Source organism: Pelophylax lessonae (genome assembly GCF_965119305.1).
Source record: "Pelophylax lessonae genome assembly, chromosome: 1".
Classification (NCBI taxonomy): Eukaryota; Metazoa; Chordata; class Amphibia; order Anura; family Ranidae; genus Pelophylax; species Pelophylax lessonae.
This window is the reverse complement of record NC_138768.1, coordinates 758,270,332-758,292,002: the sequence shown is the minus strand read 5'-3', so window position 1 is coordinate 758,292,002 and position 21,671 is coordinate 758,270,332. Positions and strand designations below refer to the sequence as shown.

At 45.0% G+C, this 21,671-nt stretch overlaps 1 protein-coding gene across 7 annotated transcripts in view; it reads left to right on the top strand.

Moving 5' to 3' along the window:
• TBC1D1 (TBC1 domain family member 1) overlaps positions 1 to 21,671 on the top strand; it is a 379,700-nt gene that overhangs the window by 171,168 nt on the left and 186,861 nt on the right. For all 7 annotated transcript variants that reach the window (XM_082248068.1, XM_082248069.1, XM_082248071.1 and 4 more), the window contains 2 exons: positions 10,075 to 10,608; positions 19,096 to 19,185. In XM_082248068.1, coding sequence (XP_082104194.1) covers positions 10,075 to 10,608; positions 19,096 to 19,185 — 624 coding nt within the window. The remainder of the gene's footprint in view (positions 1 to 10,074; positions 10,609 to 19,095; positions 19,186 to 21,671) is intronic.

The following is a 21,671-nucleotide window of genomic DNA, read 5'->3' as shown; positions in this document are numbered from 1 at the left end:
ATTTCTGCTACCAATCTAAACCTAGAGTGTGATTCTCTATACCAAACTATTCTCTATATAAACTGTGGGCCCATACATAAACATGTGAAAGCACTCAGGGATTATATCCAATGGAAAAAGTATAGTGCTGGAAGTGAAGTAGGACATATATAGGATCTCTACATTCCTTTGTGTGTGTGCTGGCATTTATTATATACACTAGGACCATTTATCTTTTCTTGATGGTATTAAATAGGAAAAACTTGTCAGGCATTTGCTAAAGTCTGTTGCTTCTGGAAACTTTTGTGGCACATCATTTCATGGGAAGTGCTGGCTATGATCTGATCTGACTGATTACAATCGTAGTGTGCGGAAAGTCTCCGACCTCTGCAGACCTGCCTGGCCAACTGCTTCTGGGTACATCATGGGGTGGGCGGTTCGGTTGGGCGCTATGTTGTTGTTGTAACGCAGTTTTCTCAGTACTAGTAAATGTATACTGTAGCCAGTTTTAGATGGACTCGGGAAGGGTTAGAACCCCTGTCACATGTTTATTTTTTTGGTGTGCATGGAGCAATCTGTTGGATTTGTTCAGCCCGCAGACCTGAAAAAAAGAAATCTATAAATGTCTAATATTTACCCATTAGCTGAAATATTCATGTTACAAATGCAATGACACCTTGTTTTATTGCAGTAACCACCTCTGTGCAGAGACATTTTTTATTGTCATTGTTTGGTGGTGTGGTTTTTTTTTATTTTTGCTCCGCTCTCTTCTTTTATTATGCTGTCATCATACTATTATCTTAATGTTTCTAACATGTGATACCGTTCTCACTGTGTGAGCAGTTCAGACCAAAGTAATTATGATGTCAGCTGTCTGGTATTTTTTTTTTTTCTTTTGAGAATGACTCAAGTAAAAAAAACAAAAAAATCCTTTTCGCTAAGCGTTGCCCTTTTAACAGGGTGACTTGGGTTGTGGGAAGCAGTTTCCCGAATTTGGCCGTATTACAGAATAAGGCCTTGTTCTTGCTACTTCTCACCCCCCCCCCCCCCCTCCACTTAAATTTTAAATGTAGCCCGGAGGGCTAGATCACAATATACTGTCACCATAGTTAATGGGTGACCGTGGCTTTTAGCGGGGGTCTCCATACTTTTCCGAACGAGGGCCACGTCTAATATATTTAAAAAATTGCATTTTTTTTTTTTTCATTTTACTTGGAGTTTTTTGTAATCAACATGATTCTAAAAACTTTGAAAAAGCCTAAATAAACTTCGAGTCCCCCATTTAAAATCTTGCAGTGTGGCCAGATTAAGCCCAGATTTGGTTTGGAGACTTCTGTCTTGCACAACAATGTGTATGTAAAGCCTCACCTTGTAAACAACCCATATCCCATATAGATATAAAATAAACATGATACATACTCCACACACACACACACACACACACACACACACACACACTTTTTAAAGTGATCACATTCCCTCTGTTTTCAGGTGCATAAGAGCTGGGGGGAGGAGAGGCAGCAGTACACTGAGCTTCCCAGTAAATGACTGTGCAGCGGGGGCGTGTCAGGATAAGTCTGAGCATTGGAGGCGAGCACACAGAGTTCCCAGCATAGCTAGAAAACTGACCACGTTGTTCTCTCCTGCTTAGTGTAGTCAGTTTTTATTAGGAAAGCAGAGGGACAGGCAGAAACACCAGGGATTTCCCACAAAGGAAGCATTACATAGAACAGGATACTTTCTCATACAAGTACACAGTACAGCAGGCACATATGATAAATATGAAATTTTAGGGTAACAAACGCTTTACGCTCTTAAGTGTTAAAAAGTAGGAAGCATGAATAATACATACCACAGTACAATGTGACCTTCTTCTTCTTCTTCCTTCTTCCTCCTCCTCCTCCTCCTTCCTTCTTCCTTCTTCTTCTTCTTCCTTCTTCTTCCTTCTTCTTCTTCCTTCTTCTTCCTTCTTCTTCTTCCTTCTTCTTCTTCCTTCTTCTTCTTCCTTCTTCTTCTTCCTTCTTCTTCTTCCTTCTTCTTCTTCCTTCTTCTTCTTCCTTCTTCTTCTTCCTTCTTCTTCTTCCTTCTTCTTCTTCTTCCTTCTTCTTCCTTCTTCTTCCTTCTTCCTTCTTCTTCCTTCTTCTTCCTTCTTCCTTCTTCTTCCTTCTTCCTTCTTCTTCCTTCTTCCTTCTTCTTCCTTCTTCCTTCTTCTTCTTCCTTCTTCTTCTTCCTTCTTCTTCTTCCTTCTTCTTCTTCCTTCTTCTTCTTCCTTCTTCTTCTTCTTCCTTCTTCTTCCTTCTTCTTCCTTCTTCTTCCTTCTTCCTTCTTCTTCCTTCTTCTTCCTTCTTCCTTCTTCTTCCTTCTTCCTTCTTCTTCCTTCTTCCTTCTTCTTCCTTCTTCCTTCTTCTTCCTTCTTCCTTCTTCCTTCTTCTTCCTCCTTCTTCTTCCTTCTTCTTCCTCCTTCTTCTTCCTCCTTCTTCTTCCTTCTTCTTCCTTCTTCTTCCTTCTTCTTCCTTCTTCCTTCTTCTTCTTCCTTCTTCTTCCTTCTTCTTCCTCCTTCTTCCTCCTTCTTCCTCCTTCTTCCTCCTTCTTCCTCCTTCTTCCTCCTTCTTCCTTCTTCTTCCTCCTTCTTCCTCCTTCTTCCTTCTTCTTCCTTCTTTCTTCTCCTTCTTTCTTCTTCCTCTTCCTTCTTCCTCTTCCTTCTTCCTCTTCCTTCTTCCTCTTCCTTCTTCCTCTTCCTTCTTCCTCTTCCTTCTTCTTCCTTCTTCTTTCTTCGTATAGAACAGTTGTATAATATGCTTTACAAAATCACATAACTTTTTTTGATTGAGGCAGGTTTAAACAGTTACCATGTTTCTTACTGCCTGAAATTAGTATTCTCCACATGCCTAAAGCTCAAATCTGGGCTCATGCTGTGTTCCATTTGAGCAGTCTGGTTTTTAAACATTCATTTGTTTGTTTTTTGTTCTTTTTCACATGCTATAATATAGTCCATTTCCAAACCATTAAATTCTAATAATTTTTTCATTGAGGCGGGTTTACACTATTGTGAATTGGATGTGGGTTCCCCCCGCATACAATTCACGCGGCAGGAGAGTGTAAACGACTCTCAATAGATGGTTCACAAATCTCCAGGGCGGCTGCAGACCGCACTGCAGAAGAGTCCTGTGCATCTTTTGGCTCCTTTATTTTTGTCCAAATTCAGCCAAAAAATTCGGACCTGAAACGGTGAGCCGTGCCACACACTGTGTGAACTCAGCCTTTACAGTCCTATGCCTTAACAAGTCTTTAGCCTATTTCATATAGTGTGTGTGTGTGTGTGTGTGTGTGTGTGTGTTCGTGCGTGTGCAGCCCTCAAATGCGAGCGGAAAAATGATTGAGGGCAAGTGTGGGGCTGCCCTGGGAGCTGTTCTCTCAGCGATTGCCGAGGGGAAGAGAGGGGAGGGGGAAGAGGGAAAGCCGTCCGAATCATCACAGAACGGGGATTATCCTTGTGTACAAGCTTTCATTTGAATTGCTGGGCTCTCGCCGTCACACACAGCACCGCCTCCTGGCCCGGCTCCTTTAATAGACAGAACACAGGTCGTCCAAGGCCGGGACGGGTGAAATCTATCACAGGAGCCGATCCAAGAGGCAGGACTGTGTGTGTGATGGCGAGCGCCTGGCTAATGAAATTAAAGCTGTTAACAGCTGGGAGATCCCCGCTCTGTGATTATCCGGCCGACTTTCCTCCTCCTCTCTTCTCCTCTGCACTGGTGAGGTTGCATTGACGGGCACTGGTGAAGCTGCACTTATGGGCACTGATGAGCACTGATAAAGTTGTTCCTGATATTTTATTTTTGTAACTTCTGCATTCATGCAAAAACATTTAACAGTGTCACTTTATGAGATATTTTATGAGGGCCTGTTTAGGGGTGGAATTAGGGGCAGGGTAGGGGTTGGGTGTCTTGCCAAAGTATTCGGCCCCCTTGAACTTTGCAACCTTTAGTTTTGCCACATTTCAGGCTTCAAACATAAAGATATAAAACTGTAATTTTTTTGTGAAGAATCAACAACAAGTGGGACACAATCATGAAGTGGAACGAAATTTATTGGATATTTCAAACTTTTTTAACAAAAAACTGAAAAATTGGGCGTGCAAAATTATTCAGCCCCCTTAAGTTAATACTTTGTAGCGCCACCTTTTTGCTGCGATTACAGCTGTAAGTCACTTGGGGTATGTCTCTATCAGTTTTGCACATCGAGAGACTGAAATTTTTGCCCATTCCTCCTTGCACAACAGCTCAAGCTCAGTGAGGTTGGATGAAGAGCGTTTGTGAACAGCAGTTTTCAGTCCTTTCCACAGATTCTCGATTGGATTCAGGTCTGGACTTTGACTTGGCCATTCTAACACCTGGATATGTTTATTTGTGAACCATTCCATTGTAGATTTTGCTTTATGTTTTGGATCATTGTCTTGTTTGAAGACAAATCTCCATCCCAGTCTCAGGTCTTTTGCAGACTCCATCAGGTTTTCTTCCAGAATGGTCCTGTATTTGGCTCCATCCATCTTCCCATCAATTTTAACCATCTTCCCTGTCCCTGCTGAAGAAAAGCAGGCCCAAACCATGATGCTGCCACCACCATGTTTGACAGTGGGGATGGTGTGTTCAGGGTGATGAGCTGTGTTGCTTTTACCCCAAACATAACGTTTTGCATTGTTGCCAAAAAGTTTGATTTTGGTTTCATCTGACCAGAGCACCTTCTTCCACATGTTTGGTGTGTCTCCCAGGTGGCTTGTGGCAAACTTTAAACTACACTTTTTATAGATCTCTTTAAGAAATGTCTTTCTTCTTGCCACTCTTCCATAAAGGCCAGATTTGTGCAGTATACGACTGATTGTTGTCCTATGGACAGTCTCCCACCTCAGCTGTAGATCTCTGCAGTTCATCCAGAGTGATCATGGGCCTCTTGGCTGCATCTCTGATCAGTCTTCTCCTTGTATGAGCTGAAAGTTTAGAGGGACGGCCAGGTCTTCGTAGATTTGCAGTGGTCTGATACTCCTTCCATTTCAATATTATCGCTTGCACAGTTCTCCTTGGGATGTTTAAAGCTTGGGAAATCTTTTTGTATCCAAATCCGGCTTTAAAGTTCTCCACAACAGTATCTCGGACCTGCCTGGTGTGTTCCTTGTTCTTCCTGATGCTCTCTGCGCTTTAAACGGACCTCTGAGACTATCACAGTGCAGGTGCATTTATACAGAGACTTGATTACACACAGGTGGATTCTATTTATCATCATTAGTCATTTAGGTCAACATTGGATCATTCAGAGATCCTCACTGAACTTATGGAGAGAGTTTGCTGCACTCAAAGTAAAGGGGCTGAAAAATTTTGCACGCCCAATTTTTCAGTTTTTTATTTGTTAACAAAGTTTGAATTATCCAATAAATTTCATTCCACTTCATGATTGTGTCCCACTTGTATTTGATTCTTCACAAAAAATTACAGTTTTATCTTTGCTTGAAGCCTGAAATGTGGCAAAAGGTTGCAAAGTTCAAGGGGGCCGAATACTTTCGCAAGGCACTGTATATGTATACAGTCACTATTTTACCAAAAGTATTGGAATGCCTGCCTTTAAACGCACATGAACTCTAATAGCATTCCAGTCTTAGGCTGTATGGTTTATTATGGAGTTGACCCACCCTTTTCGGTTATAGCTTAAACTCTTCTGGGAAGGCTGTCCATAAGGATTAGGAGTGTGTTTATGGGAATGTTTGACCATTCTTCCAGAAGCCCATTTGTAAGGTAAGGCACTGATGTTGGGAGGAGAAGGCCTGGCTCGCTAGCTCCACTCTAATTCATCCCAAAGGCGTGCTATTGGGTTGAGGTCAGGATTCTGTGCAGGCCAGTCACGTTCTTCCACCCCAAACTCCCTCACCCATGTCTTTATGGAACTTGCTTTGTGTACTGGTCCAAATCATTTGGTGGAGGGGGGATTAGGGTGTGGGGTTGTTTTTCAGGGGTTGGGCTTGGCCCCTTAGTTCCAGTGAAGGGAAGTCTTAAGGTGTCAGCATACCAAGACATTTTGGACAATTTCATGCTCACAACTTTGTGGGAACATTTTGAGGATGGCCCCATCCTGGTCCAACATGACTGCTCACCAGTGCACAAAGCAAGGTCCATAAAGACATGGATGAGCGAGTTTTCGGGTGGAGGAACTTGACTGACCTGCACAAACTCGCTCATCCATATCTCACCCCTGGTAAAATGTCAGCTTTCTGTGATATAAAAACATGAGACAAAAATTCAGAATTTTTTCCATCTTCATGTGACCTATAAACTGTACACTTCAGTTGAACAACAAACTGAAATCTTTTAGGTGGAGGGAAGTAAAAATCAAAAACTAAAATACGGTTGCATAAGTGTGCACACCCTTTAACTAATACCTTGTTTAAGCACCTTATTGATTTTTTTACAGCACTCAGTTTTTTTGGATATGAGTCTATCAGCATGGCACATCCTGACTCCAAATCCGTCAGATTGTGAGGGCAGCTCCAGTGCACACTCCTCTTCAGATCACCCCACAGATTTTTACACCCCATCAGATTCAGGTCTGGGCTCTGGCTGGGCCATTTCAAAACTTTAATCGTATTCTGGTGAAGCCATTCTTTTGTTGATTTGGATGTATGCTTTGGGTCGTTGTTATGCTGAAAGAGGACGTTCCTCATGTCCAAGCTTTCTAGCTGATGCCTTGAAGATTTTGTTCCAATATTGACTGGTATTTGAAACTGTTCATAGTTTCCTCTACCTTGACTAAGGCCTATGTTCCAGCTGAAGAAAAACTGCCCCAAAGCATGATGCTGCCACCACCACCATGCTTCACTGTGGGTATGGTGCTCTTTTGGTGATGTGCAGTGTTTTGCGCCAAACCTATCTATTGGAATTATGGGCAAAAAGTTCAACCTTGGTTTCATCAGACCATACCACATTTTCCCACATGCTTTTGGGAGACTTAAGATGTGTTTTTGCAAAATTTAGCTGGGCTTGGATGTTTTTTGTAAAAAGGCTTCCGCCTTGCCACTCTACCCCATAGTCCAGACATATGAAGAATACGGGAGATTGTTGTCACATGTACCACACAACCAGTACTTGTCAGATATTCCTGCAGCTCCTTTGATTTTGTTGTAGGCCTCTTTGCAGCCTTCCTGACAAGTTTTTTTCTTTTTGTCTTTTGATCAATTTTGGAGGGAGGTCCAGTTCTTGGTAATGTCACTGTTGTGCCATGTTTTCTCCACTTGACGATGACTGTCTTTACTGTGTTCCATGGTATATCTAATGCCTTGGAAACTCTTTTGTACCCTTCTCCTGACTGATACATTTTAACAATGAGATCTCTCTGATGCTTTGGAAGCTCTCTGCGGACCATGACTTTTGCTGTCAAATGTCAAAGACCTACTAGAACAGTTGTAGTTTATTTGGGGTTAATCAGAGGCACTTTCAATAATGGCAAGTGTGTACTGACTCCTATTTAATGTGAGTTTAAGGCCCCTTTCACACATGCTGTCCGTTTTTCATCCATCCGTTGACGGATGAAAAACGGACATCAATGTATCTCTATGTAAAAACGGATGACAACCGATGATCATCAGTTAACATCCGTTTTCATCCGCTTCCGTCAATGTCCGTTTTTTTAAACTGATGAATGCCCTATTTTTCATCCGTCAAAAAAACGGATCAGACGAAAAACGGATGACAACGGATGACAATGGATAACTGACGAAAAACGGATGGAATACATTTTGACGTGACTGAACTGAACGGACCATATGTGTGAAAGGGGCCTTAATGTGATTGCTTAACCACTTTACCACCGGAGGATTTTGCTGTCTTACGTCCAGGACACTTTTTGCGATTCGGCGCTGTGCGACTTTAACTGACAATTGCGCGGTCGTGCGACGCCGTACCCAAACGAAATTTACGTCCTTTTTTTCCCACAAACAGAGCTTTCTTTTGGTGGTATTTGATCACCTGTGCGATTTTTACTTTTTGCGCTATAAACAAAAAAAGAGCATTTATTTTGAAAAAATAACAATATTTTTAAAAAATTTTTATATGAAATTCCCCCCCCCCCCCCCAAAAATGTAAAAATCAAATTTTTTTTTTTTAATTTTTGGCCAATTTGTTTTCTGCTACCTATGTTTGGTAAAAAAAATCACAATAAGCGTATTTTGATTGGTTTGCGCAAAAGTTATTGCGTTTACTAACTAAGGGAAAGATTTCTGTCATTTTTGGTGTGTTTTTTTTAACGAGTAATGGCGGCGATCTGCGATTTTTTTTTTTTTGCGGGACTGCGACATTGCGGCGGACAGATCGGACCCTTGACTGACATTTTTGACACTTTTGGGGGTACCAGTGACATTACTGCAGTAATCAGTGCTATAAATATGCACTGTTACTGTAAAAATGGCACTGGGAAGGGGTTAATTTTATTGGAGAGGGAGGGGTTAATGTATGCCTGGTGCTTACTGATGTGTGGGGGGGGGGGGGGGAGGTGACTGAGTGAGTCAGGGACAGATCGGATGTCCAGCTATGCTGAACACTCCGATCTGTCACTCCCTGTCACTTAGGAGATCCGTCCGCTCTGTTTACACAAGCGGGCGGATCTCCAAACTAGATCCCCGACCGGGGAAGAGCGGTGGCGATCGCCTACAGGGGGAGGAGTCCAGCGACGTAGGTCTACGTCGCTGGACGATAACGAGCCACTGTGCCGCAGTAGAGGCACAGTGAGCGGAGTTAAAGTGGTTAAGGGCTCTTTCACACAGGCGGACCGTTCAGATCCGCCTGTCCGTTTTTTTTTTTTTTTTTGTCCCCCCATACATCCCCATGGGGCATCGGATGTCAGCGGAGACATGTCCGCTGACATCTGATCCGATCCATCAAATCTGGACAGTTGGAAACTCTATTTTCCATCCGTCCAGCGGATCAGATCAGATGGGATCGGATGAGAACGGACCGACGGTCCGTTCCCATCCGATTCCCCCATAGAGATATATGGGGAACTGATAGCTGTGTCTCCGCATACAGCGTGGAGAACAGCTGTCATCCTCCAGCTCAGCGGGGGATCGGCGGATCGATCCCCCGCTGAGATAAAGAGTCTGTCCGACGGATGGACTGTGTGAAAGGGGCCTAAGGGTCCTTTCACACATACGGGGTCCGTTTGTCTGTTTTTCATTCATCCGTTGACGGATGAAAAACGGTCATCAATGCATCTCTATGTAAAAACGGATAACAACGGATGATCATCCATTAACCTCAGTTTTCATCCGCTTCCATCAATGCCCGTTTTTTGGAACGGATGAATGCCCTTTCATCAGACGAAAAACGTATGTAAACGGACAAACGGTCCATTTTTCATCTGTTTTTGCATTGGTAGTGGATGTATAAAAAATAGATGAAAAATGGATGGAAAATTGATAATTTTTGACGTGACTGAACTGATGAACTGAACGGACCGTATGTGTGAAAGGGGCCTAATTCTGAACACTGCTACATCTCCAGTTATAACAGGGTGTGCACACGTATGCAACCACATTATTTGTTTATTTTTACTAGCACCCCCCTCCTTAACTTGTTTTTCAATTGAGTTGTACAGTTTATAGGTCACATTAAAGTTGGAAAAAAATATGAAATGATTTGTCTTTTTTTTTTTTTTTTACATCACAGAAACCTGACATTGTAACAGGGGTGTGTAGACTTTTTATATCCTGTGTGTGTGTTTTTATATAGTGTGTGTGGGATGCAGACCCTGAGGCTTTCCTCATTAGAACCCTGCGAGTCCAGCAGCTGATTGATCATTATGAAATCACTCATATTCACATTCATTTTGCATATGGACACAGACGAATAGGTAGCAATCTGCAGCAAAGTTGGTTAATCCTTGCAATGTACATTGATCCCCCCCAGAGGGGAATACTTTTTCTATCAAAAAAAGTGGATTTTTTTTTATATTTAGAACATTATGGATATAACATGGATGTCCCCACAAATATGTTATAAATGGATATGTTCTATTTCCATAATGACTTGTTCTAATATATGTGTTTGTGTTTTGCAGGTGCCTGAAATAATTGGCTCTATTAGACAAGCTGGAAAGTTGGCCCGTCAGGAGGAAGTCCATTCCCATTTATGCGATGGAGATGACGCTTTCTCGAAAAAGTTTGAAGTCCTTTTCTGTGGCCGGGTGCTTGTAGCTCACAAAAAAGCCCCTCCGGCTCTGATAGATGAATGTATTGATAAATTCAACCATGTCAGCTGTACCAAAAAGAAAGAGACTGATTCTACACCTCCACTGACTCCAGTGACACCGCCGGCGGATGTAAGCACTGGAATATCCTTTGGGGATAAACTACGGTCGGTTTTTCAATCCACATTTAATGATGAGGAAAAACAGAAACCTATTCGTAAATCTTACTCCCAGCCTGGCCTGAGGACTAACCACTCATTTCATAGGGACTGGAAAGATGGCCCCTGTAGCCTTCCTGGATCCTTTGAGGACGGTGACAGTGGTTTGGATTTACAATACTTGAGTGAAGAATATAACTGTGTCCAACCAACCGACATGGAGGAAAACCAGACTATGCTGTTCACAGTATGTATGGAAAGATCCTTCCTTATACACAAATTGTGTACCTTCAACAAATGAGTGTTGGCATGAATGCTCTTTTGTCAATGCTTCATGGCATTATGGTATCATGCTCCAAAACCACACCAGGGTACATTTTTATTTGGCCTCTAACTAAGCAGGTGACCCATTCAGGTGATTGGGGGGGAGGGGGGCTACTCGGCAACTGTCCCACAACTGAATGCGGCATGCCATTGTGGGGTTAAAGAATAAAACGCCTCCTCACCACCTTTTAAATGCTATCTGAGGAGTTAACTGACTGCATATTGCTCTTCAGAGAGCAAACCTAGCATGGAGGTACCCTAAGTGTTCTGTCAGCAGTCTGCCTTTTCACCCAGCAGCGAAATGAGAGCCCTGAGCGTCAGTCAGCTTGCATATTTCAGGGCCTGTGGTTAGAAAAAGCGAATAATGAGGTCTGGTTACCAGGTAAGATGTTGTCCTGGGAATGGGGGCTGTATCTGACCCAAAGACCACAAAACCTCAGACTCTGTAGCTTTGGGTCAAATAAAAGCTTTGAGAACAGCCAGATACAGGCACCACAAGATACATGCATGAGGGTTATGACAGAGGTATGCCAAAAGTAACAAACAAAAAGGAACAGTTCAGCACACCTGTCCATGTCCATCTAAGGAAATCCAATCAATAGAGAAGTCCCCAGAGAGGGGTGCCAAGGTAGGACAATGCCCCTCGTAAGTGCCATAAAAGAGACTCTCTCCGCCATGTAACCATTTCTATTTTAACATACAGATGGTCCCTCTCAGGGATCACAGGAGGAATAGAAAAAGGAGGTAAAGTCAAGAGTATAAAAAGGTCAGGAGGCAAATGAAAGAGAGTATGGAAGAGGGGGGAAAGGAGTTAGAAAGGGGGGAAGGAGGGGGATAAAGGAGGGGGAGGGCGCCTGCACCCCCCCACGCAACGGCTCATGCACCCCCCACGCCACGGCTCATGCGGTCACTGGACACCAGGTCGTCCGAGGCCCGACCACCCGTACAGGGAATCACTCCATCAGGCGCGCCTCTTCTCCGGACGTAACAAAGAGGTCCCAGATTCTCCATTTATCCGCATGTTTGTCTCCCTTATGCTGAGAAGTCGCAATCAAGTTCTCCAACTTGTTTAATGTCTTCACTTTTACGGAGCCAACGGGCGACTCTCGGGGGGGGGGGGGTAGGGGGGTCAGTCTGCTTCCACAGGAGGGGTATGCACGCTCTAGCAGTGTTCAGTATGGGGCAGAGTAGTGACTTTTTAAAAGTCCCAAACGGAATGTCCGATACCTGGAGTAGGAAGAAAGTCAGGTCGTCCGGGATCGCTGGTAGCCACACTTTATTTTTCGTTTTTGCTAACCACAGGCCCTGAAATATGCAAGCTGACTGATGCTCAGGGCTCTCAGTGTCTGCTTGGAAAACCACCTGCTGGACACCTCGCCCATGTGTAGATCAGAAGGCTAGGTGACACCATGACAGGATACGTTTTTTGTTTTTTCTTGAGCCAGCACATAATTCTCTTAACCCCTTTCTGCCGCTGCCTCCTTTTGGCCCTTTGAGAGGTTCTAAATGCAGAGGGACAGCCACAGTGGCCACATGATCGGAAAGCTCCCAATCGCAAGTATGCATCAGGAGCATTTTGGTACCTGCCGGTAACTGTGCAGGGAGCACACTCTCAGCTTCTAAATATGTTAGATAGGGAAGCAGATATGCACACCTCAGCCGGGAACTGGTTAATGTATAACTAAAGGTAAAACTTTTTTTTTTTTAAGTTTTTTGGATAGAATGGGACAGGATTAGAAGAACCCCTGACAGTTTTTATTGCTGTCTGTCCCCATTAGGGAGATTCAACCTCTCTCTATTTGTCCTGCATACCATTATCACCACAAGTGGAAGAAGAAGAAAATGACACACTTTGTCCCCTGAAAAGTAATTGATGAGAACCTTTCCAATCGGGATACTAGATCTGGTGACCAGGGGTCCCCAAGAGATATCCCTTAATTATCAGGGATTTCCTGACCCTTCCTGTTTTGGTTATGGGACAGGAATTGAAGGGAAATTTCCTCAATGCGACAAAGAAGGCAAAAATAAACCTTTCAGGGGTTATAACTATCCCTTACTCTGCCCGAAATGAAAAACAAAAATTTTGCTTATAGTTCTACTTTAACCATCAAAAATGCTTGTTTACACCACTTTATAAATGAATGAGTTACTTTATAAAAAAAAAATGTAGAAATTTAAAACCAATCTAAACCAAGAACAAAAGTGTAATGTAGTGTGGCTTCTCAGTCCTTGGCTGTGGTAGCTGAATTAGTTATTTTTCTCTTACGTCCTCCGACAGTCGCCGCCTCTTCATATTCGTCACAATGGGGTATTAGACTTTGCTCCGAAGGAGTAGCTAGGCAACAGAATATGTTAACATTAAAGCTTTTAACATATCCCACCCTCAAGGGGTGGTCCCCTCAGTCAATACCCTCCTACTTCCTGCAACCATATCTCAGTTTCAATGTCTAGCTTGTCAGGAGTAGCTGTGTCCGCCCAGGGAACTTGGTCGGAGGAGGAGTCCTCCCTTCCGATCAACATTCTGGAATTGCGTGCGATAAATCTCTGTCTTCATCGTTGGACGGACCGGCTGCAGGGCTGCCCGGTTCGGGTGCAGACGGACAATGCCACGGCGGTGGCCTACATCAACCACCAAGGGGGCACCAGGAGTGCCTGAGCGGCTCGGGAAGTGGCCGACATTCTGTCCTGGGCCGAGACTCATGTCCCGGCGATAACGGCGGTTCACATTCCGGGGGTGGAGAACTGGCAGGCGGACTATCTGAGTCGCCAGACCCTAGATCAGGGGGAATGGTCTCTCCACCCGGCTGTATTCCAGATGTTGTGCCCGAAGTGGGGTCTTCCAGATGTGGACCTGTTCGCGTCTCGTCTCAACAACAAGGTGAGAAGGTTCGTGGCAAGGGCGCGCGACCCTCGGGCAGACGCGTCGGACGCGTTAGTGGCCCCGTGGCATAAGTACAAGCTGATGTACGCGTTTCCACCGATTCAGTTGCTGTCCAGGTTCCTTCGCAGGTTTCACTCGGAACGCAGCACGGTGATTCTTGTGGCGCCGGATTGGTCACGCCGGTCCTGGTACGCAGACCTCGTGAATCTGGCGGTCGACGCCCCGTGGCGTCTGCCTCTTCAAGACAATCTCCTGTCTCAAGGGCCGATATACCATCCTGCTTTACAGTCGCTGGCTTTGACGGCCTGGCTGTTGAGACCGAGGTCCTGAAGGAGAGGGGTCTCTCCCCTGAGGTTGTTCATACCTTGATCAACGTGAGGAAGTCTTCCTCGGGGAAGGTTTACTACCGTACTTGGAAGGCCTATTTTGCCTGGTGTGAGTCCAGGGGGTTTTCACCCCGCACGTACTCGGTTTCCCGAGTGTTGTCCTTCCTTCAAATGGGTGTCGATCAGCGTTTGGCGCTGGCTACGATAAAGGGTCCGGTGTCTGCGCTGGCCGTTCTTCTTCAACGTCCCGTGGCTTCCAACTCCTTGGTTGGCACTTTTGTTCAGGGTGTGCGGCATCTGGTTCCTCCTAGGAGGGATCCTCTGCCCCCTTGGGACTTGAATCTCGTTCTATCTGTGTTACAACGTGCTCCTTTTGAACAGATCAGGGAGATCTCGTTGTCTATGCTGTCCAAAAAGGTCGCCTTTTTGGTTGCGATCACTTCGGCTCGCAGAGTGTCGGAGCTGGCGGCTTTGTCCTGCAAGTCTCTGTATCTGGTTATTCACTTGGATAAGGTGGTCTTGCGACCTAATCCTTCTTTTCTTCCGAAGCGAGTTTTGGAATTCCATCTAAATGAGGATATTGTCTTGCCTTCGCTGTGCGAGAAGCCTAAACACCCGAAAGAGGTGAGACTACATTCTTTGGATGTTGTTCGGGCGATAAGGGTTTACCTTAAATCGACTGAGTCTTTTCGAAAGACGGATTCCTTGTTTGTTCTTCCTGAGGGTCCTCGGAAGGGCATGGCGGCGTCGGCTTCTACCATCGCCAAATGGATCAGGCAGACCATTGAACAGGCATATGCTTTGCAGGGGAAGGTTCCCCCTTTGCCTGTGAAGGCGCACTCTACTAGGTCTCTGAGTACGTCTTGGGCCTGTCGTCATGGGGCTTCTGTAGCCCAGGTGTGTAAGGCGGCGACCTGGTCGACCGTGCACACTTTCACAAAATTCTACAAGGTAGATGTTCAGGCATCGGCGGATGCTTCCTTTGGCCGCAAAGTTCTTAGTGCGGCAGTTCCCTAGGGTCCCTTGTTGGGACCTCTGGCTGTTGGGATAGGTTTTTTTATCCCCTGGTTCTTTGTTTTTTCCTGGGTTGTTGCTCCTGTTGAGCAATTTTTTTCCTGTTGCCCAGCTGGTTTCCTTCCTTTGGTAAGGTTCCTTTCTTTGATGCGGAGACTGCGTTGCCTTACGGCGCGGATGCGTTTCCCACCCCTCATGTTTGCACTGCTTTGGGACGTCCCCATTGTGACGAATATGAAGAGGCGGCGACTGTCGGAGGACGTAAGAGAAAACGGAATTTTTGTAAAATTCCTTTCTCTGAGTCCTCCGACAGTCGCCGCCCCCGCCCCTCTTTTGGGGTTTGGTTGTATACTCTACTGCTATTCCACTGAAACTGAGATATGGTTGCAGGAAGTAGAAGGGTATTGACTGAGGGGACCACCCCTTGAGGGTGGGATATGTTAAAAGCTTTAATGTTAACATATTCTGTTGCCTAGCTACTCCTTCGGAGCAAAGTCTAATACCCCATTGTGACGAATATGAAGAGGCGGCGACTGTCGGAGGACTCGGAGAAAGGAATTTTACAGGTAAGATTTTACAAAAATTCAGTTTTTTTCCCCTTCTTCCTTCCTTCCTTCCTTCCTTCCTTCCTTCCTTTTTTTTTTTTTTTTTTAACCTGGTCATTCTACTAGTAGCATGCATGCCATAAAGCAGGGGTACTTTCAAACTTTCCCAACAAAGGGCCAGTTTACTGTCCTCCTGGCTTTAGGGGAGCCGGAGTGGCCAGTGAGAGTAGAAAATGCCCCATCGTCAGTGAGGTAAGCAATACTTCAGGCTTGGTGGTCAGTGGGAGTTAAAATTACAGCGCCCTAGTGGTCAGTAGGAGGAGGAATAGTGCCCTTTCATTGGTATTCGTGGGATGAATTGTGCCCCATCTATGGTTGTAGTGGGAGGTATAGTGCCCCATCATTGGTTTTAGTGGGAGGTATAATACCCCATCATTGGTTTTAGTGGGAGGTATAGTGCCCCATCATTGGTTTTAGTGGGAGGTATAGTGCCCCCATCATTGGTATTAGTGGGAGTAATAGTGCCCCCATCATTGGTATTAGTGGGAGGTAAAGTGCCCCATCATTGGTATTAGTGGGAGGTATAGTGCCCCATCATTGGTATTAGTGGGAGGTATAGTGCCCCATCATTGGTATTAGTGGGAGGTATAGTAGTGCCCCATCATTGGTGTCAGTGGGAGGTATAGTGCCCCACCATTGGTGTCAGTGGAAGGAATAGTGCCCCAACACTCTCGTCTGTGAAAGGAATAGTGCCCTATCATTGGTGTCAGTGGAAGGAATAGTGCCCCATCATTCTCGTCAGTGGAAGGAATAGTGCCCAAAGGACTGGATAAAGGAAGGCAAAGGGCCAGTTTGTAGACAGCTGCCCTAGAGCGGCCATGCTTACTCATTTTACTGTTTTGTAGAAAAGTAACATTATCAGTCTAGGACAGGACATTTTTTAGGACTTCCCTTCTTCGCATTTGTATAACATGAGGAAGATATTCTGTAGCCCCTCAGAAAGAGCTGTGCATCATTCTAACCGGGAAGTAGTCCCTGTGCCTCTGTACTGTTATCAGCTCACTAGGTTCTCGTATAACAAAATGCTTTCAGTTTTATATTTAAAAGATTAAAAAGTAGCAGGGGGTTAAATACACTTAAAAAAACACAATTTCTTTTTGATTTGATCTCAGTGGGTAAAAGTTCACCTTTGACTCCAGTTTTCAAAAGCCTACAAATATATGTTTGGATTTATTGCACATATTCAGTAGCAGGGCTGCTGCCATTATCTAGAAGTATGTGTAAGTGTAGCCAATCCAACATGAGCTGACATCATATAGACAGATTTTCTGCTGTACTAGCACTAGATTGTTAGATAACATTTATTTAAGTGAAACTAAAATTCTGCGAGCAGGCAGGCTTTTTATTGCAGAAGAGACATGCAAAAATAAAAAAAAACCTACCTACCTGCCTGCTCACGGTGACCCGCGGACTAAAGCTGGGTGTACACAGACCGATGTGTACCGCTGACTGTCTCCCGGTTGTGCTCCTACATTGTCACAAAGCTGAATGTGCCTCTGTTTAAGACTACAAGTAGCTGTGCTGACACACATTGTGCAGGCATAACCTAGTGTTGTCACTACTAGGGAGCCAATTCAGGAAAGTAATATGCAGCCAATGCTGGGGTGAGTTCAGGTAAACAAAGTGTCTGGAACATGCTGCAGGAGATTATCATCCTTGAGATACAAAAAGAGTGAAAACCGTATTTGTATGGGAAGCAAAAATAATTGTTTGCTGAAGCATAGTGTATCTAAACCCAGAACAAAAATGTAATACATTGCAGCATACTGTACCGGTCATTGGATTTGGTGTCTGCATTAGTTTTCTCTTTCCTTTTTCAGTTGCTAATCCTGCGAATACCACACCTCCTGTCTATGGGTGACTTCAATCACTCTGTGAGCTGTATATACAGTATGGAGGTAGCTGTGTTGTCTTACAAGGCTGCTTTTCAGGTTTGGACTAAAATGTCCTCTCCACCTTTGTTGCATAGGGGGAGGTGTTTTGTAGTTTGCGGAAGATCGTTTGGAAGGTCGTTGATATTGTTTAGTAAATCAGGCATCTGCAAAGATCAGCAGGTATTTCCTGTACTTGCTAAAACATGTTTTTGACCTGAAAAATAAACAAATCCCACCACCATATCTAAGAACCGGCAAGTTGCAATGTATTAAAATTAGAATTAAAAGCCAAACTTTTTTTGGGTAGCGTAATGGAGAGTTATGTGCCCTGTAAGGGCTCTTTCACACGGGCGGTCCGATCAGATCCGCCTGTCAGTTTTTTAGGCGGATCTGATCGGATCCTCCATGCAGCTCTATGGGGCAGCGGGACACCCGCTGCCATCCGCATCCGATCCTGTGCTGAAATCTGGACGGATGGAAACCCTATTTTTCCATCCGTTCAGTAATCGGAGCGGAGCAGATCTGATGAGAGCGGACAAGCGGTCCGCTCTCCTCCGATCCCCCATAGAGGGCAGCGGGTGCTGAGACACCTCCCTCTCCGCTCTGCAAGCGGAGACGGAGCTGTCATCCGCCCGGCTCAGCGGGGATCGCGGATCGATCCCCGCTGAGCAACACGGATCCGCCTGCGGAGGCGGACCGTGTGAAAGAAGCCTAAGGCTCTTATTTTGTCCCCTGTGTCGCATTGGGGAGGTTTCTCTTCACTTCCTGTCTGATAGTGAGAGGAAATTCCGTCAAAGTGAGGAAATCCCAGGTTGTCACCGGGGTTATCGGAGGTAGTGTCTGCGTTAGAGGACTTCCCCTCTATTCATGTTCTAATGACAACCCAAAATGTGGAATTTATTTTACTTTCACTCTCAGTGATAACAGCAAAGGGGACTAATTTCGCGCTAGTGTTGCTCCCTGAAGAGCGATCCATGTTTGGATCACTCTTGAGAGAGCATTTGACGGGCATTGAGGAGGCATTGTATCACCTCCTCACCACCTGCTTTAACACATTGAAGTGTGCGCTAGTGTTTCCCACAAGTGTACACAAGTGTAAATTTAGCCTTAGGGTCCTTTTACACAAGCGATCCGATCAGATCCACCTGTCAGTTTTGATCGGATCCTCCATGCATCCCTATGGGGCAGCGGATGTCAGTGGAGACATGTTCGCTGCCATCTGCATCCGATCCTGTCTGGGAAATCCGGACGGATGGAAACCCTATTTTCCATCCGTCCAGGGGATCGGATCGGATGAGAATGGACAGGCGGTCCCCTCTCATCCGATTCTCCATAGAGATGCATGGGGCTCTGACACCTCCCTCTTCGCACACAGAGAGGTGTCACCTGCCTGCTCAGTGGGGGATCAGTGTATTGATCCCCCGCTGAGCAGCACGGACCGTGTGACAGAAGCCTTATAGAGATCTATATGAGAAAATGAGACCTAATAGAGAAGGTGAATCTCCCTAGCAGGGGCACAGAGAACAGTAAGGACTGACAGGTGCTGTCATCTCTCTCCACTCTATCCAAAATTAAAAAAATGTTTTGCCTTTAGTAATACTATAACCTTTTGCTCTTGGGTTTAGTTATGCTTTTAGATAAAGCATTTATCAATCTGATGTAACTTTTTATACACCATGGACTGACATACATTTTGATGTTTCTTTTAAGATTGGCCAGTCGGAGGTTTACTTGATCAGCCCTGACACAAAGAGGATTGTTATTGAAAAGAGCTTTAAAGAGATATCCTTTTGTTCTCAGGTAAGTCTAGAAATGTTTTATAATAGTAAAATATTAAAAGAGGAACTTCACTCCTTAAAAAAAAAAAAAAAAAGTCATCATGAACAAATACTGTAGATGCTGGTTTGTAACCAGTGTGGTCTTCCAATGAATTCTTCACTGGGCTTCCATTCTTTGGCATTTTTTTTTTTTTTGGCAGCCAGCTGGGACTTAACCTGCTGCGCATGCGCAAGGAAAAGTGGATCTGTGGGGACTAGTCCTGCCGCCTCCTGGGACTTGTGACATGTCCCGGAGTGGCTGGCGGCCCAAGCAGGTACCCTTTTTGCACGCTGTTGGAGGGTTTTGTTGTAATGGTTAAGGGCCGCACACACGGAATCATTCTGCCCATGTGTACGGCAGCTGGTCCGATATTCAGTTGGCTTCTGTCTAAGAGGCATTACCGAAAAAGGTCTATCCATGGGCATCTGATCAGCCAATGGCTAAGAGCACTGGCCGCTAAGTTCTGGCGGGGGCACAATCATTTTTTCTTCTTTTGGAGAAAAGGTTTAAACGATATGAGATTAAGTAGGCATTAACTGCTTGTAAACCTCGGACCTGACATATGAACAAATTCTATCCCTCTATAATGTGGAGTATTCTCAATCAAAAGCACTAAGTGTAGTTTCTGTCTGCTACCCCCTTCTTCTGTTATCACTTCACTTCTTGTTGTCACTTCTGATAAGTTTTCCTGACACCAAGAGAAAAAAGGTGACACATCAGGCAGCTCCAGCACACAGCCTGCAATTGACAGCATCAGCTCTGTTTCTGTTTACTGTGTGACAGAGGAGGGTCCTTTCCCTCCATTTCCTTCTCCCTGAGCTCTGCAGTGTGTAAATTCAGCGCTCTGCCTCCTACTTTCTGAAAGCTTAAACGAGTTTTATAAATTCAGCGCTTAGAATGGATGAGGGATGGAGGGGAGAGGGCTGCAAATAAACAGATGCAGCTTATGTAGGAAGATTTGTTTGATTTGTGTATCACCTGAGGCCAGTCACCACTTTAACCACTTGCCAACCGCGCTATAGCCGAATGTCACCCAGTTCTAGGAGGGCATCTATTGATGCCCTTCCAGAACTGCACCTCCTGCTGTGTGATTTGTGAACACTGTGTCCTTCACTCACAGCTGATCAGAGTAAAGAAAACAATCACAGCAGCCCTTAGAACGTAATCGGCTGCGTCCAATCACAGCTAATCAGGATGTAAACACACTTGCCACTTATTGGTAACCATCAGATGTGTAAGGGCTCTTTCACACAGGCGGACCGTTCAGATCTGCCTGTCAGTTTTTTTGGCGGATCTGAACCCGCCCCCGATGTATCCCTATGGGGCATCTGATGTCAGCGGAGACATGTCCACTGACATCCGATCTGTCAAATCTGGACGGATGGAAACCCTATTTTCCATCTGTCCAGCGTATCGGTTTGGATGAGAACGGACTGACGGTCCGTTCCCATCTGATTCCCCCATAGAGATGTATGGGAACCTGACAGCTGTGTCTCTGCACACAGTGCGGAGACACCGCTGTCATCCTCCTGCTCAGCGGGGATCGGCAGATCGATCCCCCGCTGAGAAAAACGAACTCCGTCCGACGGACAGGCTGTGTGAAAGGGGCCTTAGGGGGCATCTACACTGATAATCGGGATGCTGATCATCAGTGCAGCCCAACAGTGCAAATCAGCGCATCCTTTATCAGTGCACATCAGTGAAGGAGAAAAATTACCTGTTTGCTAAATTTTAGAACCGAAACTAAGACGTTTTTTCAAAAATTTTTGGTCTTTTTTCATTTGTTTAGCAAAAAAAGTATACACTCACCGGGCACTTTATTAGGTACACCTGTCAAATTGCTTGGTAACATAAATTGCTAATCAGCAAAACACATGGCAGCAACTCTTTTAGGCATCTAGACGTGGTGAAGATGACTTGCTGACGTTCAAACCGAGCTTCCGAATTGGGAAGAAAGGGGATTTAAGTGACATTGACCGTGGCATTGTTGTTGGTGCCAGAAGGACTGGTCTTAGTATTTCAAAAACTGCTGATCTACTGGGATTTTCACGTACAACCGATCTTCAGGGTTTGCAGAGAATGGTCTGAAAAAGAGAAAATATCCAGTGAGAGGCAGTCACCAGATCTCAATCCAAAAGAGCACCTTTGGGATGTGGTGGAATGAGAGATTTGCATCATGAATGTGCAGCCAACAAATCTACAGCAACTGGCGTGATGCTATCATGTCAATATGGATCAAAATCTCTGAGGAATGTTCCCAACACCTTGACTCTATGCCATGAAGAATTAAGGCTGTTCTGAACGCAAATGGGCAATCAACCCCTGTACTAGCAAGGTGTACCTAATATAATGGCCGGTGAGTGTATGTGTCCAGACATAATTAAAACAAAAAAAATCCACACATCTCTGATGCATATTGGGAGGGCATGGCCCACTGTTACGATTTGGAAGCTGGTCCAGAGCAATGA